We start from the raw sequence: 20,974 nt of genomic DNA, 5'->3' as shown, positions 1-20,974 counted from the left end.
GCAATAAGGGTAATAGTGTAATAATGCAATAAGTGTAATAGGTGTAATAGTGTAATAGGTGTACTAATGTAATAGTGTAACAACGCAATAGGGGTAGTAGTGTAATAGGTGGAATAGTGTAATATTGCATTAAGTTTAATATGTAATAGGTGTAATAGTGTAATAGGTGTAATAGTGCAACGTGTGTAATAGTGTAATAGATGTAATAACGCAATGAGGGTAATACTCTAATAGTTGAACAGGTGTAATAGTGCAATAAGTTAATAAGTGTAAAAGTGTGATAGTGTTATAAGTGGTCACATTCACCCAATTCCGCCCACATCCACCCAAACCCCAACTACTTCACTACACTATAACACCTATTGCACTATTACCCTATTGCGTCATTACACTATTACACCTATTACACTTTTTACCCTTTCTACACTATTATACCTATTATACTATCACACATATTGCACTATTACACTATTAAACCTATTACACTGTTACCATTATTATGTTATTACACTATTACACTATTAAACTTGTTGCATTATTACACCATTACAATTATTACACTATTACACGTATTACAACATTACCCTTATTCCGTTAATATATCATATAGCAGTCACTGGGTACCGGCCACTGGGTGCCAGGCAACGGCCCCGGTCGACCCGCCAACAGCCTTTTGGTGAAGAACCTGGGCTCGGTCCACCTCTATATTTTCATGGTATGCAGAGACTGACTCACGCATAGGAAATACATTGCCTTTTTCTCCAAGTCCTCAAACCAGCCAGGATGTGGAGTTGCGAATGAGAGGAAAGTGTCTTCCTCCTCCTGCCACTGCCCCAGTTTAGGAGACACCTTCAGGCATGGGAAGACGTAGTCTATATCCTCCTCCCACAGGCCCTCTGTTGACCAGTTCTCCTCCAAGAAGGTGTTCAGGTGTGGAGGAAGACTCATTGACTTCCTTAACGATCTGCTTTAGCAGCCTAGGCCAAATGTGGACCCGCTGTTGTAGGGTCTCAAACGGCACCAGCAAGTGTCCCAGCTTAGTACAACCGGGTTCCCTGAGAAATTTTCACCGAGGACAGAGTTCCGACCCAACGCAAGCCACAGCCACATACCAGTTGTGGCATCAGTGTCTCTAGCAACTTTTAGGAGTCTCCAAGCCTCCAGAATGGACTCATGAATGGTGACAGCCCTGGCAGATATGCATTGTCTTCTGACGTTTCCCGATACAAATATTCAATTCATTGGTGAGAGTCAGTGTAATGTTTTTTTTATTTTACAGGAACACTGCAATTAAATTCTGGAATCGCATCTTCTCATAGGAATATGGAGAAATATAACACAACTGCTCTGGGATTTGATCTATAGGTCCAACATGAATCCAAGGATTTTAGTCAGCTAATTAAAGATGCTATTTCTCAGGGTGTCAAAAATGACAAAGGCTGATCAAACAAGTTGAAAATAATTTATTCACCAAATCAAATTTCACACAGGGAACTTTCTGACCGAAATTGAAATATAAATTAAGCAGATTCGTTTGAAAACAGTATCGGTGTAACAATTGAACATCATTCTACCATCCGGATTTGAACTAGAGGTGTCGGTTTCATGGTCCATCTCCTGTCATGGTGAGCTAAGCAATCGCAAGAACAATTTGTTTTGTCCGTATTTCAACAATCAAATCATTGACACTTAATAGAAGGGCGAAAGCAAAACGGAATGGAATGGAACACCTGGCGCGGGTCGGACCGAGAGAACCCCGCAATGCCACACACACACACACACACACACACACACACACACACACACACACACACACACACACGTTGTTTATGTAGGATGGACAATCATGTGATCCATGTTTTATATTAAAATACATTATTTTGATAATGATTTTATGATTTTCATTTTAAAATATGGACTGACAGTCCTATAGCTATAATGTCCATAGAGAATATGTCCCCACCTGAAAGATGCTTATTAAACTTTATAGCCTAACTTGCCTGGTACCATGCATGCTTCATCTTACCATCTAAAATTATATTCCTTGGCTTGCAAACAGCCAAAAAGTGTGTAGCCGATGAAACACAACGGCTTTGCATTGATGACACCAGGTATAAGAAACTCATGAGCACACTGGCCAATACAAACTAATAGGCGAGTGCGCTCTGGTGCGCAATTTCCGCACTGCTGCTGTCCAATGTGTCCAAATTCATCTTTAAATGCCCTGTTTTCAGCACTGTCACATATCTTTTACACATATCTTTTATACTCTTTATACCAGGAGTCTTCAACGTTTTCAGGCCAAGGACCCCATAGCTGAGAGAGAGACGAAGCAGGGACCCCCTCTATATTGTATAAAATTGTGTTTCAGATTAAACTTTTTTTGTTTACTTGGTCTGCTCTTTTTTCCCCTCTACACCTATATATCTCTTTGCCAAAAATAGCCGATCTACAAGGCGTTGTGAGCTTGTAGATCTGCTATTTTTGGCTAAAGTTCTCCTCAGAAAAGGGATGCCAGGGTTCAAGTGGTTAAGGTAAAAAAAAAAAAAAAGATAACACACAAAGATTTGGTGGACCCCCTGTAGTAACTCTGAGGACCCCCTAGGGGTCCCGGACCCCCTGTTGAAGACCCCTGCTTTATACTTTTGGATAGTGTCATTTCTCTTGTTAACTAGCAGATTAATGTTTAGCGATCTCAAGCAGTCTGTCTCTCTCAAGTAGCAGCTGCAATCCATCCAGTAACGACCAATTTATGCTTCGACGTACAACGGTCAGTGCATGGTGGGAAAAGTACTCAGATATTTTACCTAAGTAAAAGTCTGGAATTCAAAATTGAGTAAAAGCACAAAAGTATTAGTATCAAAATGTACTTAAAGTACCAAAAGTAAAAGTACTAATATTTGAAAATAGCAGATCTACAAGCTCACAATGTGTTGCAATGCGATGCATTAGATTGGCTATTTTCAAATAGCCTATGTAGGCCTATAAAATAGGGCTAAAGTGGTTTTATAATATAATAATTGATAATAGCAAAGTAACTAGTAACTAAAGTTTTCAAATGATTGTAGTGGAGTAAAAGTACAATATTTGCCGTTGGGGTGTAGAAGTAATACAATAGTAGGCCTACTGAAAATTGGCAATACTCCAGTAAAGTAAAAATACCTAAAATTTGTACTTAAGTGCAGTACTTGAGTACATGTACTTTGTTACTTTATGACAACGGTGTTGCGCCCCGAATATATTCAATCTGCGCTGCAGTGTGAGCCTGTGGATTTGCAAAGCGATCCTGATGAATCATGCTTAATAATGTGACGTTGTAGCCTACGTCTGGCATTGCGGGGTATAATGAGAATAAAAGTAAAATAATTCAAATTATTGAATGATTATGATGAGGACGGTAGGCTTTGCTACATGGTCAGTCTTGGAGGGGGGGGGGGGAACCGCTGTTTACGGTTTATTATGCCACCTAATAGCTTACATTTTGATTTATTCTCTGTGACTGTGAGAGTATCACAAATGTGTGCCAAATATAAGGCGTTCTGTCTTGACTCTTGGAGTTCCAGTACATTTGTTAACTATCCATTTCTTAAATTAGCCTTTCATTATGTTCTGGCCCGCCATCTAATGCTTTAGAAAAAAAACGTTCATGTTGGTGCACCCTTCATAGTTCTTAAATCCATGAATTTTGCAAAAATGTTGCAAGGGAAGTCTCTGTGCCAGCCAGGATTATTTTGTTCTTCGTCGCACAATGGTTTCGAGTGGTTAACATTATGCGATATTAGCTGTAGAATACAACTCTCGTAGACGTATTTACGATTCTGACGTTTTCAATCTACGAGAGTTGTAGGGTTCACCCCCATGGACACAGGGACTTTCTGCACTATGCCCCGTAGACACTCCAAACATGTACAAATTGAAAATAAAGGTGCTTACCCCCACGCAGCAAATGTTAACTATCGCTACGGGGTAGTAGTTTAATGTAATAATCCATATCTTTCAATAAAGAAGTGTTTAATGCCGACTGTGGCTGATTCTGTCGGAAGTTCCCAATGGGCGGTAGTGACGCGCCCATCTGGTGAAACCCGGAATTACACTCAATGTAAACAGGAAGTAAGCGAGGGTGAAACAATGGCATTCGGCCATAGACGGCATTAAAACACTTCTTTATTGAAAGATATGGATTATTACATTAAACTACTACCCCGTAGACCCAGTTAACATTTGGGGCATGGAAGCACCTTCATTTTTTATTTGTACATGTTTGGAGTGTCTACGGGGTATAGTGCTGAAAGTCTCTGTGTCCATGGGGGGTGAACCCTACAACTCTCGTAGATTGAAAACGTCAGAATCATAAATACGTCTACGAGAGTTGTATTTGCGATTTGCTAATGCGATATACAAGACCACAAGTAGCCTACCGCGAATGAGACGCGTTGTGAGCTTGTAGATCTGCTCTGATGCGGTGCACTGTGTGTGTGTGTGTGTGTGTGTGTGTGGTGTGTGTGTGTGTGTGTGTGTGTGTGTGTGTGTGTGCGTGTGCGTGTGCATGTGCGTGTGTGTGCGCGCGCGCTGCGCTGCTCAGGAGCGCAGCTGGCTGTTGGAGAAAAACACTGAATTGACATATGAAAATGTTGCCTTCAAAGATTGGTGTGGATAATGTGGGAAGGGTCTAATTATTTTATATTGATCTTTTTTGGGGTCACATTATTATATTTAGGCCTATCTTTTTTTAGGTCACTTAATATGGAACATGAACATCTCGCCATCAGATTGGATTGCCATGTCTGTCAGGCTGTCAGACTGTCTGTCTGTCTGTCTGTCTATCTCGAGACAGAAAAACAGAGAGACATGATAGTATTATAATTTTCGGGGAACCATGACTTCATCACAACCCATCAATCATCATTGAATGAATAGGCACTTGGAGAGAGGGAGAGAGAGAGAGAGAGAGAGAGAGAGAGAGAGAGAGAGAGAGAGAGAGAGAGAGACAAGTGCGTGTCAGATAAGTGGCAGGCCGGCAGCGGACCACGGACTAAACATCTAATAGGCCTATAGGCTACACATGAACATTTTGCAAGGGCTGTTCTGGTATATACTTTAATTCATCAACGTGATGAAAGCGACCAAATAGGCTATTTCCATGGTGGACACCAGCCTAGGGTTAGACTTGCACAGCAGTTCATTGTCTGTCCATTGTCTGAGAAGCGCAGTGCTGATCCAATAATACAACTCATAATGACTACAGGCGTCGAAATTAAAACCTGTCCCATCCATAGAAGCCAATCTATAATAACGCATAACAATGAAGTAACTGGAAATCTGATTTCCAGTTATATTTATTCCCATGATTTGCTCTTAGGATGAATTAAACCCCGTATTTAACCAGGTCAATCTAAATGAGATTAAAGTTTATTATCTATTACATTAACATTGTAAAACGCATATGAAAAACACACCAATGGGAGACAGATTCTATAACACTTTGAATTGTATCAAAATGTGTGAAATCGTTATCTAGACGAGCAGGTGAGATGTGGTTTCGCTACTTTTTTCTTTCTGTTTTTCCTCTCTCCTTTTTGAGAGAGAAGGATAATTGTTGCGCTCTGCAGTCATGTAACACAGAAGTAATACCTCTATGGCATAAACGCATATGTTTATTGTTGTTGGAAGGGAGCTTGGCGCATTTGGGGAGCATATAGGCATTTGAAAACATGGTCACAATTGGACCCGTTGGAAAGCCAGAGCGGCACCATTGATTTGACACCATAGGCTATACTGTACAGCTGTTTATTGCCTTGAAATAGAAGATTATTTAAGAGAAAATACTATAGCCTAGGGCTAGGCCTACATACTGATGATAATATATTTGCAATGATGCTAAATGAAGCAAATTCGTGTCAGATCAAAGCCACGTACGGTGATGCCCTGCACCATGCACTCTGCTTAAAAGCCGCTGTTGCTTAATTGCTTTATCAATGGATATTGATAGAATATACAGTGATGAGCTGTACACGAAACAAAAGCTAAGGTTCCAAAGAACTTAAAATTGATTTGATTTGAGAGAGCTCTAAGTGTTAGAAGACACCCACAACCGCCAAGTTTTTGGCACCGACCGCGCCGTGATTGCGTAATTCCTTGCGTAATTCATTCATATCAGGAAATAATGAAAGAATCCAGCCATGGGCCAGATAAACATACAAAGCTTAGATTTCACGGATTCTGGCGTTCTTTTTATTTTAATTTTTGGTTATGATCTGACTGAGTATTAGCTAATATAAAAATCGCCTCGAACCTCCGGAAAAAGACGAGAAGAGTGCATGGCGCGGTGATCAACCAAACCCGATGTTGGAATCATACTGTACAGTTTATAATTGCCTTGAAATAAAAGATTATTTGACAGAAATTAATACAGCCTATATGTTACTGATGACTTGGAATTAAATTTTATTGCAATCAATGCAATATTGATTGCAAAGGACAGGATTCAAGAATGGAGACTTGGAGAGGGACAGCGCACCTTCTGTGCGTAATTGCAGAAAGCACTTCATAAATTGAATCACATATCAGGAGAGGTAACTGAATTAATTAATACAAATATTTTATTTTTTTTATTTTAAGACTTACACGTGCATATGAGGCGTTCTGTGCAGGGCAGAGTTATGTCACAAGGGCACACGATGCGTTATGTACAGAGCTCAGTTATGTCACACGGGTAGGTGAGGCGTTCCACGCAGCGCGCACCAAGGTGGCACAGCACCCACTCATCTCTCCGCGCCTCGCCTAGTCGCGTGACCAAATAAATCATGCGTGCGTTGACGCGTGCCTTTGCTACAGACGCATGAATCTACACGTAGACGTGTTACCCTGTAGGTCAAGATGCAGTGGTTGCACTGTTACGCGTGAACGCGCGCGTGCACGTGTTCCCATTGTGAGTCAATGGGAAAGTACAATACACGTCTATGCGGTTCTGTGCAACACAAAAAAAAAAGTACACGATTACAGGACAGGGGGTGTGCTTACGTGGCACTAATGGAGCCCCATACATTTACAGGCACCCATAGTATGCACGCACGCACACACACACACACACACACACACACACACACACACACACACACACACACACACACACACACACACACACACACACACACACACACACACACACACATGGACACACACCCACACAGTGAGACACGGGCAGTTCAACACACGTTTATCTGTTGAGCAAACACGCCGAACGAATACTTCCGTAGCCCACAGGAGAAACATTAACAGTAGACCACACAAACACACACACACACACACACACACACACACACACACACACACACACACACACACACACACACACACACACACACACACGGACACACGGACACAAACAGCCGTTGTTTTGTCATGGGCACTCTGTGTCACCTGTGCAGTTATTTATTGTTGGCCCTGCCCCCTCCAACTCCTGAACAGGGCTAGTATTCAAAAAGCTCAGGGAAAAAAAGAGCATTTTAATTCCGGACTTTTACTTGTAACAGAGTATTTCTACATTGCAGTATTGATACTTTTACTTAAGTAAGAAATGTGAGTACTCTTTCCACCACTGGTTATAAGTGTATTTACTTATACTTTATTTCTGTCAGATAACTCACGAATAGATTGAACCAATATTACAGACCAAATATATGAAACAATATTATAGAATGAGAATAAGAGTGGATGTAATATATTTTATTTTGGCATTCAGGCTCTGCTAAATTTTTCTCCCTGCTCAGCATAATTAAGACAACCATCATTAACCTTTAAGAGCAGGGAGATATATATACATAACAACCCCCCATGGGGAACAGAACCAATAGCAGAGCCCACTGGTGGTGCTGGGGTGGTGGTGGGAGTAAACGCTGCATGACAACACCTATGAAACACAAAGCAGACAGAACACAGATGAAGGTGAGCTTAAATAACCCGCCCGATTGGACAGCTGACTGCCACGTCAGAGTATGACGTACTGTATGGGTCTGCATGATGCTGTATCAGCCCCATAGAATCTCTCTCGAGTGTATGGTGCCAGAACTAACTCGCAGGCTACGTATAATTTGTTTATTTCGACAGGACAGAGCATTTTAATGAACAGTATAGTAATGTAGTGTAAATACACCGCATTTAGCAGTGATGCAAATTTTCATCCGCAGTCTCCACAAAAGAAACTAGAACAGTGAACAATAAAATACATAACAAGACAACAGAGCATACAGTAACACTTCATTAAAATCAACACCATAAATATTACAATAAATTGCTTACGCTTTTTTTCTGTATGCACCAAATCTCTTCGCCTAAAAATAGCCAATCTGTAAGCTCAAAACACGTCACGTTGCGATGCGTTCTTTGCTTGTAGATCTGCTATTTTTGGTGATTGTTCCCCCCATAGGCATGCATGCGGGAGTTCAAGTGGTCTGGGGTGCACGCAAAAGACAGAGTAGACCATTGGTTCTCAAAGTCCACTTTAACCATATTTTATACTTTGGCTATTCAAAAATAGCAGATATACAAGTATATCTACTAAGTCTTTTTTTTTGTGCAAATCTTTGAATATAATTATTTGTAATTGTTTTGTCCCTGGCACAAAACCTTTTCAGATGGGGGGTCCGCGGCCAAAATACATATCAATTTGGGGGTCCTTGACTGGAGTAGACGTTAAAATGACCCCAGAAGTGTTTTAAAGAGAAATAGCCCTTTAACTAGAATAACCCTCAACTAACCCTGAACACTCCTGTCTTTGTCCACTAGGAGGCAGTGTTCATGGGCAACGGGGAGCAGTACATCTGGAAGCCTCCTGAGGAAGATGACATCATCACCCTGCACCCCCCACCACACCTGCTGGGAGACACCGCTAAGGGGCTGCCCCCGCCCCCAACCGCCAAGGAGGTGAGAGAGCGTGTGCGTGCGTGTGTGCGCGTGTGTGTGTAAGTGTGTGTGTGTGTGTGTGTGTGTGTGTGTATGTGTGTGTGTGTTTGAGAGAGTCACACACCGACGGTGGAGGAAACCACGCAAGGCACCAACCTGCTCATGAGGAGCAGTGCAGGGTTCAGTGTCTTGCTCAAGGACACTTCGACATTTTAACTCAAGGGGCGAGGTTGGGGATTGAACCAGAAACCCTCCGCTTCCGGGAGGGGAGGGGAGGGGGGAGGGGGGGGGGGGGGGGGTTGGAGTGGTGGTGACTCAAACGGATGGCCGGCCCCCTCCAGGTGGGTTAAGTGCGTGGTGTTTACAGATGGGGCGTCCAGCGTCCACTTGATTGAGGCCCAGCGTCATAACACAGGCTGCCCTGTGACCTGCCTGTCGTACAAGCACTGCCCCAAGGGCCATGGGGTCTGGTTACCGTGCTGGAGGGAGTCTGCTTACTTACAGGCATCCTGCAGCCCTCCTCCTCCTCCTCCTCCTCCCCCTCCTTAAACCCTGACTTCATGCCCCTGGTGGAAAGGCAGTGGTGTAAAAAGTAAGCTGCAGAAAAAAAGTTCAGCTATCTTCAACTTTTGTCGGTGCTCGTAATGATGCTCTGAATCGTAAATCATATCATCACTGTCGGGTGGAAAGAAACGTATTTTTTATTTTTTATTTTATTAAAGTAATACTAGGTAACATTTTCAACAAAACTAAAGTTAAATTGTATATCTTTTGTGAGTGGCAAATGTTTCACAACACCCACTCCATGAATTTCACCCCCGAAAGCCTTTTCTATTGAAACGGTGGCTAGGTTAGTCATTCCCGTGAAAATGACGTCATCCGGCCGGAAAACGGAAACGGAAATGCACCGGTTTCCTGTTTGGCCAGGAACTACCGCACCGGTTTCCTGTTTGGCCAGGAACTACCGCGCTAATAACAAAAAGGAATCTCACGCTGTTTTTAAGAGATTGTAGGATTTGAAGATCGAAAAACAACAGAAAAAGAAAACACAGCTCATGGTAACTAAAGCTCCTAAGAGAAACGATCCACAGATAGTATAAAACAATTAAAAGAACGCTTTTTGAAACGCTTCCGTCCTCCGGTGAAAACAAATGGAATTCTGGGTAACGCAGGAATAAACGAACGGCCTGCAGTGACGGTAATGACCAGCAGAGGCTGCTAAAAATCGTTATTTGTGGACCTGCATTGTATTACTTTAATGCCCTGCTTCATCATCATACAAGAGTGTCACACAAAAGTAGTGAAAATAGCAAACAATAAAATCCTTGTTGTCGCCCAGTTCCCTGTTCTTTTTAATCCGAGCCTTTTTCCTTTATATTTTTCTCTGCGGTCGCTCCAACTCACTGTTTCACTACTTTATGACGTCAACCAGTGTGTTGAGCAACAAATCAATGGCGACGCAGCGACAGTGAAGCTGACAACGCTTTGATAAGATAAGAGCTTTTATTGATCCCGCAGATACAGTTACGGGGTGAGACAACGTACTGTACTGTTGATGAAGCAGGGAGAAAGACATCACACTCAAAAGAAACACCATCAGCAATGGACACAATAATTATACTACATTATACACCCTCAACAGTGCTTGTATAATGCAGGACAAAGGACGGTTAGCATGTCAAATAGTGACCATAGGGGTCTTCAACAGGGTCCGGGACCCCTAGGGGGTCCTCAGAGTTACTACAGGGGGGCCACTAAATCTTTGTGTGATAGGAAGTTTTTTTTTACATTAACCACTGAACCCTAGCTTCCCTATTCTGTGGGGAACTTTAGCCTAAAATAGCAGATCTACACGCTGCGAGGCGTTGTGAGCTTGTATATCGGCTATTTTCGGCAAAGAGGTTTGGTGTGGGGGGGGGGACTGCAACGCAATTTGATATAATATGTAGTGGGGGGTCCCTGCTTCATCTCTCTTTAAGGGGTACTCAGGCTGAAAAACATTGAAGACCTCTGGTCTATTGAATGAGCCGAGTGAAGGTGTTCTTTTTTCCTGCAAGCATTCTTATTGAAATGCATTGACCACCAGGCTGGGTCGTGCGCAAACCTGCACACACACCAAAAAAAGCGTGTGAACTATGCTTTTTTTGGTGGGTTCCCAGCGTCAGTCTTTTGGTCGTGGTGCTGTGTGTGCGTGCGTGCGTGTGTCAGAGCACGTGAGCGGAGCGGAGCGGGTGGAAATACCGCTCGGCTCCCCGTCGCTCCCTCGCTCACGTTGATTTGCGCACCTCTCGCTCCATGCTCCGCTCAAACCGGGTCGCTCAACAGTAAAAAAATTAAAAAATAAAAAAAAAGTAGAAATTCTAATGAAATCTCGGTGCGCTGTGCACTGCTGGATGTCTGTGTGTCTCTGAGTCCGTGCGACCGGGCATGCTCAAACATTCGGTGCGCGGCTTGGAGCGGCAGGCGGTCCTCGCTCTGAGTAGCGCTCCAACCTTTTTATAAACCAGCTCCGCGCTCACGTCAAAATCGCGTCGCTCCGCTCACATGCTCTGGTGTGTGTGTGTGTGTGTGTGTGTGTGTGTGTGTGTGTGTGTGTGTGTGTGTGTGTGTGTGTGTGTGCGTGTGCGTGTGTGTGCATGTGCGTGTGTAGGCCCTGCCTTAATAAAGGTGGACTTTTATCAGTGCAGCATGTGGACAGAACGTGATTGGCCCTGTGTGGGGGACAGATTTGACCTATTGACCTATATATGAGAAGTCTGGACTCACCAATACTGTCACATCCCCCACCACACACACACACACACACACACACACACACACACACACACACACACACACACACACACACACACACACACACACACACAATTCCCCATTCTTCATTCTCTGTTGGACGCAGTGTGACCCACTGAGCGAGTAAGGAATAGTTTAATGTTGCGTGGAGGGCCTGTGGGGAGTTTAAGCTGAGCTGACACAATGGTCAGAAATACACTCACCCGTCACCGCACCGGCTATTATTATTAGCAGCGCTGGAAGATGTATACTCACAAGCATAGCGATACCATAATAGCCTATAAACTGTTACAAGTGAACACCTGCATTAAAAATTTGACGTAAAGGTACAAAAGTATTGGCGTCAGGATGCACTTAAGGTACCAAAAGTAAAAGTACTCGTTTTGCAGAATGTCCCATTTAACAAGTTTTCAAAATGTATAAAAGAAATCTTTTGAAAATCTACACGCCGAACAACGTGAATTTTCGAATCGCCGAGCTACAAAACGGGTCATCCATCCATTTGTTCCTTATTTCCCGGAGTCATGTCTCAACTCTGAAGGCGCGTTCCCACCGAAAGATTAAAATATCTTCAGTTCCTTGAAACCATTTTGGCCGCGAACGTCGCCTCGGTTGGGATTTTTCCATCTGGAGTGAAGATACTGAGGTGACGGTAAGCTTCGTTAGTGTACTGTAGGGAAACTTAAATGAATACGCACCTCACACATTCATGCACGCACCCGTCATTCATGCACGTGTGTACGCACCATAGTCGTCGCAGACAGGCAACGATTGATTGACACGCATCAGCGTTGAATTCAGCGTTGTTCATGTTTTCTCATTGGTTAGGTGAGCATGTAGCATGAATAGAACATGATAAACGTCTATGCAACTGCTGAAAACAACTATTATTATTTTAATTGTGGCGAAAAGCCGGGACAATTGTGTAGTGAATGTTGCAAACCGGGACATTTTAGTGTTTTAGAGATATTTGTCGGGACTCGGGACACCCAGGTTTGAATCGGGCCAAACCGGGACGTCTGGTCACCCTATAGTACATTAGTGTCGCCTCGTTCTCGCCTCTCAATGTGACGACGCGCCAAGTGGCGTCTTTGCATTGACTTTGTATGCAATCGCGCTCAAAAGTCCTTAAATTGTCACTTCACTCTCATGTGGGGACCCCCCCTAATCATGTGGGGACCCCCCCCCCCCTTCCCTTCTGGGGGTTCCGACCCACAGGTTGAGAACCGCTGCCTTGCAGGACCCTTACGTGGACATTTGAACGGTAAAATCCTCATCGTTCATTTATCAATTTGTTCCTTATTTCCTTGAGTCACAATCCAAACCCTGAGAGTGTACAAATGGAACCAAAATACATTTGGTTCCATGTTTACCCTCTCAGGGTTGGATGAACCCTGAGGATTCTACTGTGTAGCATCATTTATGTTGCACAGAATTTACACTTGTTAACCCATTCAGACCGGGAACGCATCTGTGTGTCATTTTTGAGCGGTGTAGCCGCTCCTACCGGTGTAGCCGCTCCTACCCATGACCCATCCGTCGTGAAAATGTGTCTTTCGCTATACTGTGATTCTGATTGGCTGATAAGTATTCTGACCCTTTGCTCAGTACTGTGATTGGCTAGCGAGACGCATGATGAAATTCATAACCTATAAATAGCACCACGCACTTCAAAAAAAATACTTTTTTTTTTAAAGTGAGCTTCCATCACTGTGATGACCACTGTTCTAAATAACACCGCTCACTTCACACTGGGTGTGATTTTTAGATTTCTTTGGGCTATTCAAAACTAGCAGAACTACAAGCTCGAGCTTGTAGATCTGCTAGTTTTGAAAAAATTGTGAACATTTGTGCAAATCTTTTGAATATATATATTTTTAAAGTGAACATTTTAACTCAAATCCATCTCAGATTCAGTTAAAAATTTATATATATATTCAAAGATTTGCACACATTTTCACGATTCTTTTCTTTACTGGTGAACCACCTGCATAATAAGTCATTATTATTATGATGTAATGCATTAACTCTTAACATGGGAGCTAAGCTGCAGAGTAAGCAGGGTGGCGGGGGTCCAGACGAAAAGGATTTAAGCCCAGCGATTGGTTTCTTGTCTCCGGCCGTGTAAGCCCCCGCGCTGAGCCCCCCGGGGCTGGGCTGCTGTACACGGGGATTAAGGGGTTAAGTCCGTGCTGTTTGCCCTCCTCCTCGCCAGTTAGACTCCGCCTCTGCAAATCAGACTGGCACTAGTACACACATGCACACACGCACACACGCACACACACACACACACACACACACACACACACACACACACACACACACACACACACACACACACACACACACACACACATACACACACACACACACTCACACACTCACACACACAGCAGCTGGCCCACTGTCTACACTGCAATCTACAATCTGTCTCTTTCACAATTTCTCCCTCCCTATCACCCCCCCCTCTCTCTCTCTCTCTCTCTCTCTCTCTCTCTCTCTCTCTCTCTCTCTCTCTCTCTCTCTCTCTCTCTGTCAATCAATTCAGTTCAATTAAATTCCATAGGGTCTTTATTGGCATGGGGAAACTTACCTTTACATTACCAAGCGTGTGAAAAAGAAAGTCACAGCTAAGAAGTGTTTGTACAAATATATTAGGTAGAAATTAGGTAAAAATATATTTATAACCGAACAATTGTGCTTGAAACAAAACCGTTTTAGAGACAGGGGTCTAGACTGTCCAGAATAAAAAACGTACTTGAGTAATTTTACAAAAGTATTGGCATCAAAATGTACTTAACGTACCAAAAGTAAAAGTACTAAAATATTTGAAAATAGCAGATCTACAAGCTCACAACACGTCGCAATGAGACGCGTTGTGAGCTTGTAGAACGGCTATTTTCAAATAGCCTATGTATAAAATAGGAATAAAGTGGTTAATGTATGTTTTATCATAATAATTTACATCTGCAATGTAACTAGTAAATAAAGTTTTCAAATAATTGTAGTGGAGTAAAAGATACAATATTTGCCTCTGAGATGTAGTGGAGTAGAAGTAAAAGTATTGGAAATTGGAAATACTCCAGTAAAGTAAAAGTACCTCAAAATTGTACTTAAGTGCAGTACTTGAGTAAATGTACTTAGTTACTTTACACCACTGCACCAGTGCCATTTGGGGTTAATGGTTGCAGGTAGTTGCATTTAGTGTGGACTGGCCTTTAGATAAAATACAGTACGTATAGATAAGTAAAGAAAACGTATCTTTATTTACTGACGTCAATACACTACATTGCAGGAATATACACTTTCTCTCTCTCTCTGTCAATTAAATTAAATTCAAAGGAGCTTTATTGGCATGAGAAAACATACGTTTACATCGCCGAAGCAAAAGTGGAACAAAACAATCAAAACAAAACAGTGTATGTACAATTAAACATGAAATATAAATGGGACTGAATAACAGTGTAAACAGAGCTGTGTTACATTGTAAGAAGACTATCTTACGAAACTATATAAAAGTTGTGCATTTTCAGTCAGAAATAGTTGCACACATCTATATAGGAAAGGTTAGCTTGGTATAAACTCTCTCTCTCTCTCTCTCTCTCTCTCTCTCTCTCTCTCTCTCTCTCTCTCTCTCTCTCTCTCTCTCTCTTTCTCTGTCCTAACATGTCCAGAGGATACATGTATGTATCCTCTGGAGTTTGCCAGTTTCACCCGTAAAAAAAGGTGTTGATTTTCCACTCTCCTGTCTCCAAAGCACCTCTCTCTCGCTCTCTCTCTCTCGCTCTCTCGCTCTCTCTCTCCACCCCAGCCCCTCGCTCCCTCCCTCTCTCTCTCCTGCTCCTCCCCCCTCCTCCCCGCCACACTATAAGGAGGCGCTGCCTCCAGTCAGCCAATCAGGTCGTGCGAGGCACGCCTCACTCACTCACTCACTCACTCACTCACTCACTCACTCGCTCTCTGGCTGAAACGGACCACTTCACTCCAAAAAGAAAAGGAGAAGAAAAAGAAGGAAAAAAAACACTCTTGGAAACCGGGGTGCATATTTGTTGCTATTCATGAATTGATCGCACACAGATGCGTCACACACACAAACACACACACACATACACACATACACGCACACACGCACCCACGCACACACACACGCACCCACGCGCACACGTGCACACACACACACACACACACACACACACGCACACGCACACGCGCACACACACACACACACACACACACACACACACACACACACACACGAACGCTGTTGAGTTGTTTCCATGGCGATTTGACAGTGTGCTGACATGAAACGTTAAGTTCAGCGGTTCCCAACCTGTGGGCCGAGGCCCCATGGGTGGGCCGTGAGGATGTTGCAAGTGGGCCCCATATAATAACTGGCAAAAAACATAGGTTTTTATTGATAATATAACATAAAAATAAATATTGTCATATGTCCAAAACTGTTACTTTTCAGGGTTCAAATTTAAAAATAGCAAAAGTAGCAGATCTACAAGCTCGAGCTTGTAGATCTGCTACTTTTGACACTTTTGTGTGACGCTGTAGTATGATCAAGTAGGGCGTTTATTTATGAAAACAAACATTTGAACATGGAGATAAGAGGTTCCTGCCAGACAGCGACAATATTTTGAAAGTTTGTACTTTTAATATCAAGTTAAAAGTTTCAATACAGGACTTTTACTGTAACACGGTATGTTTGTGTTGTGTTCACTCTACTTTTACCTCTTCCACCACTGAGAGAGAGAAAAAGAGAGAGAGAGAGAGAGAGAGAGAGATATAGAGAAAGAGAGAGAGAGAGAGGGGAGGGGAGGGGAAATGAAAACATACAGTGCTGCTCGCTCGCTCGCTCCGGCTTCCTCAACAGCTGCAGCTCAGTTTTGAAATCCCCACCGTCTTGTGACTTCCTTCCTCTGTTGCACAGAGCTGCAAGCACTCTGCACACACACACACACAACACACACACACACATACACACACGCGCGCACACACACATACACACACGCGCGCACACACACGCGCACGCAGCACTGCGCTTTGTGGCGTGTGCACTTTCGTAGCATAGGCCGGGGTCTTTGTTTATCCAAAAAGGTCACACAAGAGATTTGTGGGGGGCAGGGCATATGTGTGGCTTGAGGTCTGTCAGAGAGAGAGAGAGAGAGAGAGAGAGAGAGAGAGAGAGAGAGAGAGAGAGAGAGAGGAGAGAGAGAGAGAGAGAGAGGTTGAGGGGGAGAGAGGGAGGAAGGGAGGGAGAGAGGGGGGGAGGGAGAGAGGGGGGGCTGTATATATATTCTTTAAATAAGATAATGTGTATATATAACATAGAAAGAAAGAGACATAGAGAGAAAGAATAACTTCAATGGCGATCACAATGTTGCACGCTTTCCTCTTGGCCTGTATTTGTCAATGAGTTAACGAGGTGGCGTAACCTGTGTGGTTTAAAGGTATAAACTAGCTCAAAGACAAGCTGCACCCAAACCCACTGAAGCTCTCAGGTTACACGTTTTGGGGAACTGAACAGAAACACTGCATACTAATCTGTGTGCATGAGGGTGTGTGTGTGTGCGCACTGTGCGGGCATGAGTGTGTGCGCGCGTGCGTATGTGTGTGTGTGTGTGTGTGTGTGTGTGTGTGTGTGTGTGTGTGTGTGTGTGTGTGTGTGTGTGTGTGTGTGTGTGTGTGTGTGTGTGTGTGTGTGTGTGTGTGTGTGTGTGTGTGTGAAAAACAGAGACAGAGGGAAAGAGCATGTGTGCTAGAGAAAGAGAGTGACAGGGACAGACAGACAGACAGACAGACAGACAGACAGACAGACAGACAGACAGACAGACAGACAGACAGACAGACAGACAGACAGTCAGTCAGTATTTGACCAGGCTGTGTCTCCCAGCACCAGAGCAGAGCATGCCACTGGGTTGGCGTGGCCCACGGAAGACAAACACCGATCAGGCCTGACAACGGCCCACAATCCTTTGCATGCGCACGGGCCAGGCCAGGCCGGGCCGGGCCGGGCCGGGCCGGGCGCTCCCCTTATGGAATTTTGACACAGAAATGCTAGAGAGGTCAGGGTGTCGTCGCTTAGGCCGTATTCCCTCAACCCCCTCCCCCCTACCCTCCCGTACCCCCCCCCCCCCCCGCAAGAATCTACGCATGCCTTTCAGTTGTGAGCGCCACATGTCAAATCTGAAAGAGCTTCGGTACACACATACACGCACGCACGCACGTGCGCGTACACACATACAGATGCCTATGTAGTTTCTGACGTTTTAACATGTCATCCCTAGTAGAGGTGGAAGAAGTAGCTACTCTGATCTTTTGTACGTGAAAAGTAGCATTACATCAACGTAGAATATGTACAGTATGTACAGTACTTGAGTAAATGTACTTAGTTACTTTACACCACTGGTGTGTGCAGGCTGTTTAGGGTGACATTTTAACAGGTCTGTCCAGTCAGTGCATTAGGTAACCCTGCCTGTCTCTCTCTCTCTCGGCTCAGAGCCTCGAACACGCTGATAACATAGTTTACTCTGTCTTATCCCGGCCCGGTCAAAATAGGTCAGGTTACAGCACAGAGCAGGCTCTGTCAACACATGTGCACACGCACGCGCACGCACGCATGCACACGCACACACAAACAAACACACACATGTTTTTTTTATTACTATACTTGTGAGGACATCAACACCAACACTGGACTCTTTTAAAGCTGCCTTGAAAAGACACTTATTCTCTCAGGCTTTGTTGTTTTGTTTGTTTGTTTGTTTGTTTGTCTGTTTGTTGTTCATTGTTTTTCATCATGTAAAGCTTCCTTGGGTTTATGAAAAACGCTGTATAAATTCAACCTATTATTATGCTTATTATCAACATTTTAGGACGGACAGTTTTATTCATTTTCAAACCTATAAGCCTAAAGCCTGATTTAGTTTTTATACTTAGTTGTGTGCAGGTGAGCGCACTGGCAGGCAAACTAAAGTACAAATCAGGGGTATAACTCCAACCCTCCAACCCCGTAAACCTAACCTCTAAATGTCCAAATCCTAAACCCCTGAAACCCAACCCAACCTGAACTGAACTGAACCAGGAAAACTGTCCTCACATGACGTCTATTTCTCAGATTCGACTATACTTGTATGGGAACATATGGTCCTCACAAGTGTAGTGATACAAGTCTGAACACACCCACACCCGCGCGTGCGCACGCCAGTATATGCATTAATTTGGGCACAGCGAGTTTAGCAGTGGTATATAATTAGGCTCATTGCATCCATATTGTCCCCAGATGCCTTGTATACGTGCAGACACACACACCCACCCACACACACACACACACACACACACACCCACACACATATAGAAGACAGTCTGTACATTCATATCTCTCCCTAAGGGCTCTGAAACACGACACCTCAAGGCCGGAGACACACCCACACAGGACACACCAGCCAATCGTGACGGTTGTATCAAGACATAGTTGTTGCACACATGCATGTGTCTATTATAGCCATAGGCAGTGGCGGAAAAAGTACTCAAATGTTTTACTTAAGTAAAAGTATCAATGTAGTTGCTACAAGTAAAAGTCTGGAATTCAGACTTTTACTTGACTATAAAAGTATTGGTATCACTATCAAAATGTACTTAATGTACCAAAAGTAGAAAGTACTCATTATGCAGAATGTCCCATTTCACAAGTTTTCAAATGTTTGTAGCAGATCTACAAGCTCACAATGTGTCGCATCGCAATGCATTGTGAGCTTGTAGATCGGCTATTTTCAAATGGCTGAAATGTATATATACTGTAGGGCTGAAGTGGTTAATGTATGTTTTGTATTAATAATCAAAATCTACAAAGTAACTAGTAACTAATGTTTTCAAATAATTGTACTGGAGTAAAAGTACAATATTTTCCTCTGAAATGTAGTGGAGTAGAAGCAAAAATACTGGGAATTGGAAATACTCCAGTAAAGTAAAAAATACCTCAACATTTTACTTAAAGGTAGGGTAAGTGATATTTTTTGGTTAAAACAAAAAGTATTTTGTTAAAAGGTTAAAGCACTATATTCTGATAGTAATCATTGCTATAGAGTGTTTGTTCAGTAACTCTCTCCAGCTCTTTAATAAACAGAAAATACATTTTCCGGTAGGTGTCAAAATCTCAGCCAATCAGGAGAAAGTACCAATTTTTAAGCTTAATTTGTATAGTGTTCCAGTTCCAATTTTGTCAGCTCATTTATTAGTGTCATCACTTCCAATCTCATTTGTTTAATCTGTATCCTGATTGATTTCTCTGTCCTGGTTGGATAAAATTGGAAATGAAACTGAAACTGAAACGAAAATCTTTCTGTTTAATAGAGAGGTGGAGAGACAAGGAGACTCCTGTTACTGAACAAACACTATAGCAATGAGTACTATCAGAATATAGAGCTATACACTTATTTTAACTAAAGCAAATCAGTAACCCTACCTTTAAGTACAGTAGTTGAGTAAATGTACTTAGTTACTTTACACCACTGGCCATGGCACTTCTGAACATTTGAATATCATTGAATATCAGCTATCAGCTACACGAAAACACAGAGAGAGACCCGAATGCAGAAATGCAGACACAGGGGATTGCAGGTTAGGGTACTTTACTCTGTAAACTGACAGAAAACAAAGACAAAGGGATTTACATGACCTGGCACGACACGAGGAGGAGACAGACAAGGGCTCAAATGCACTCGCATCGTGACACAGGTTTACAACGCCGCAATAAGAACACAGCAAACACACAGGCACTTAAATAAGAGAGTCATTGTGCCCAGACAGCGCGCAGATGGGCACGCCAATGTGTTGATTTTGACAGCGCATTTTGATTTAGTTTTAGTCATAGTCTTTTGAATAAAATTCCGTTTAGTTTTAGTCATATTTTTGTCATTTGAAATGTTTTAGTTTGTGTCGAGTTGTCGACTAAATATCATAAGATTACAGTCGACCAAATCTACAGTCGATTTAGTCGACTAAAATGCATTTTGGCGGTGCCTTGATGGCGTCGTAATGGCTGACTTTACACTTGGTTGCATGCTGAAAATAGCCGATCTACAAGCTTGCGTTGTGAGCTTGTAGATCTGCTATTTTCAGAGCACTACACCCGAGCGCTACTGGATCTCTTCTCCACTCGTCCCTCCCTCACGTTATAGTTTAGTTTTTATTTGTTGACGAAATTGTCAATGTATTTAGTCTTATTTTGAGTCATCTTAGCTTAGTTTTTATTTAGTTTTTATTTAGTTTTTGT

At 43.0% G+C, this 20,974-nt stretch overlaps 2 protein-coding genes across 8 annotated transcripts in view; one reads left to right on the top strand and one right to left on the bottom strand.

The window, feature by feature from the left end:
• Positions 1 to 20,974, bottom strand: part of nkain4 (sodium/potassium transporting ATPase interacting 4) — a 280,906-nt gene that overhangs the window by 211,048 nt on the left and 48,884 nt on the right. The window lies entirely within an intron of this gene.
• LOC308097510 (uncharacterized protein) overlaps positions 1 to 20,974 on the top strand; it is a 124,274-nt gene that overhangs the window by 95,794 nt on the left and 7,506 nt on the right. For all 7 annotated transcript variants that reach the window (XR_013934216.1, XM_080445327.1, XM_080445326.1 and 4 more), the window contains one exon: positions 8,785 to 8,922. Coding sequence is in view for 6 of the 7 variants with exons in the window: in XM_080445327.1 (XP_080301453.1) it covers positions 8,785 to 8,922 (138 nt within the window). In the remaining variant the exon portion in view is untranslated. The remainder of the gene's footprint in view (positions 1 to 8,784; positions 8,923 to 20,974) is intronic.

This window comes from Gymnoscopelus braueri, assembly GCF_963280865.1.
Source record: "Gymnoscopelus braueri genome assembly, chromosome: 12".
In the NCBI taxonomy this organism is placed as follows: domain Eukaryota; kingdom Metazoa; phylum Chordata; class Actinopteri; order Myctophiformes; family Myctophidae; genus Gymnoscopelus; species Gymnoscopelus braueri.
The sequence above is the reverse complement of the archived record's forward strand: the minus strand, read 5'-3'. Positions and strand labels throughout refer to the sequence as shown.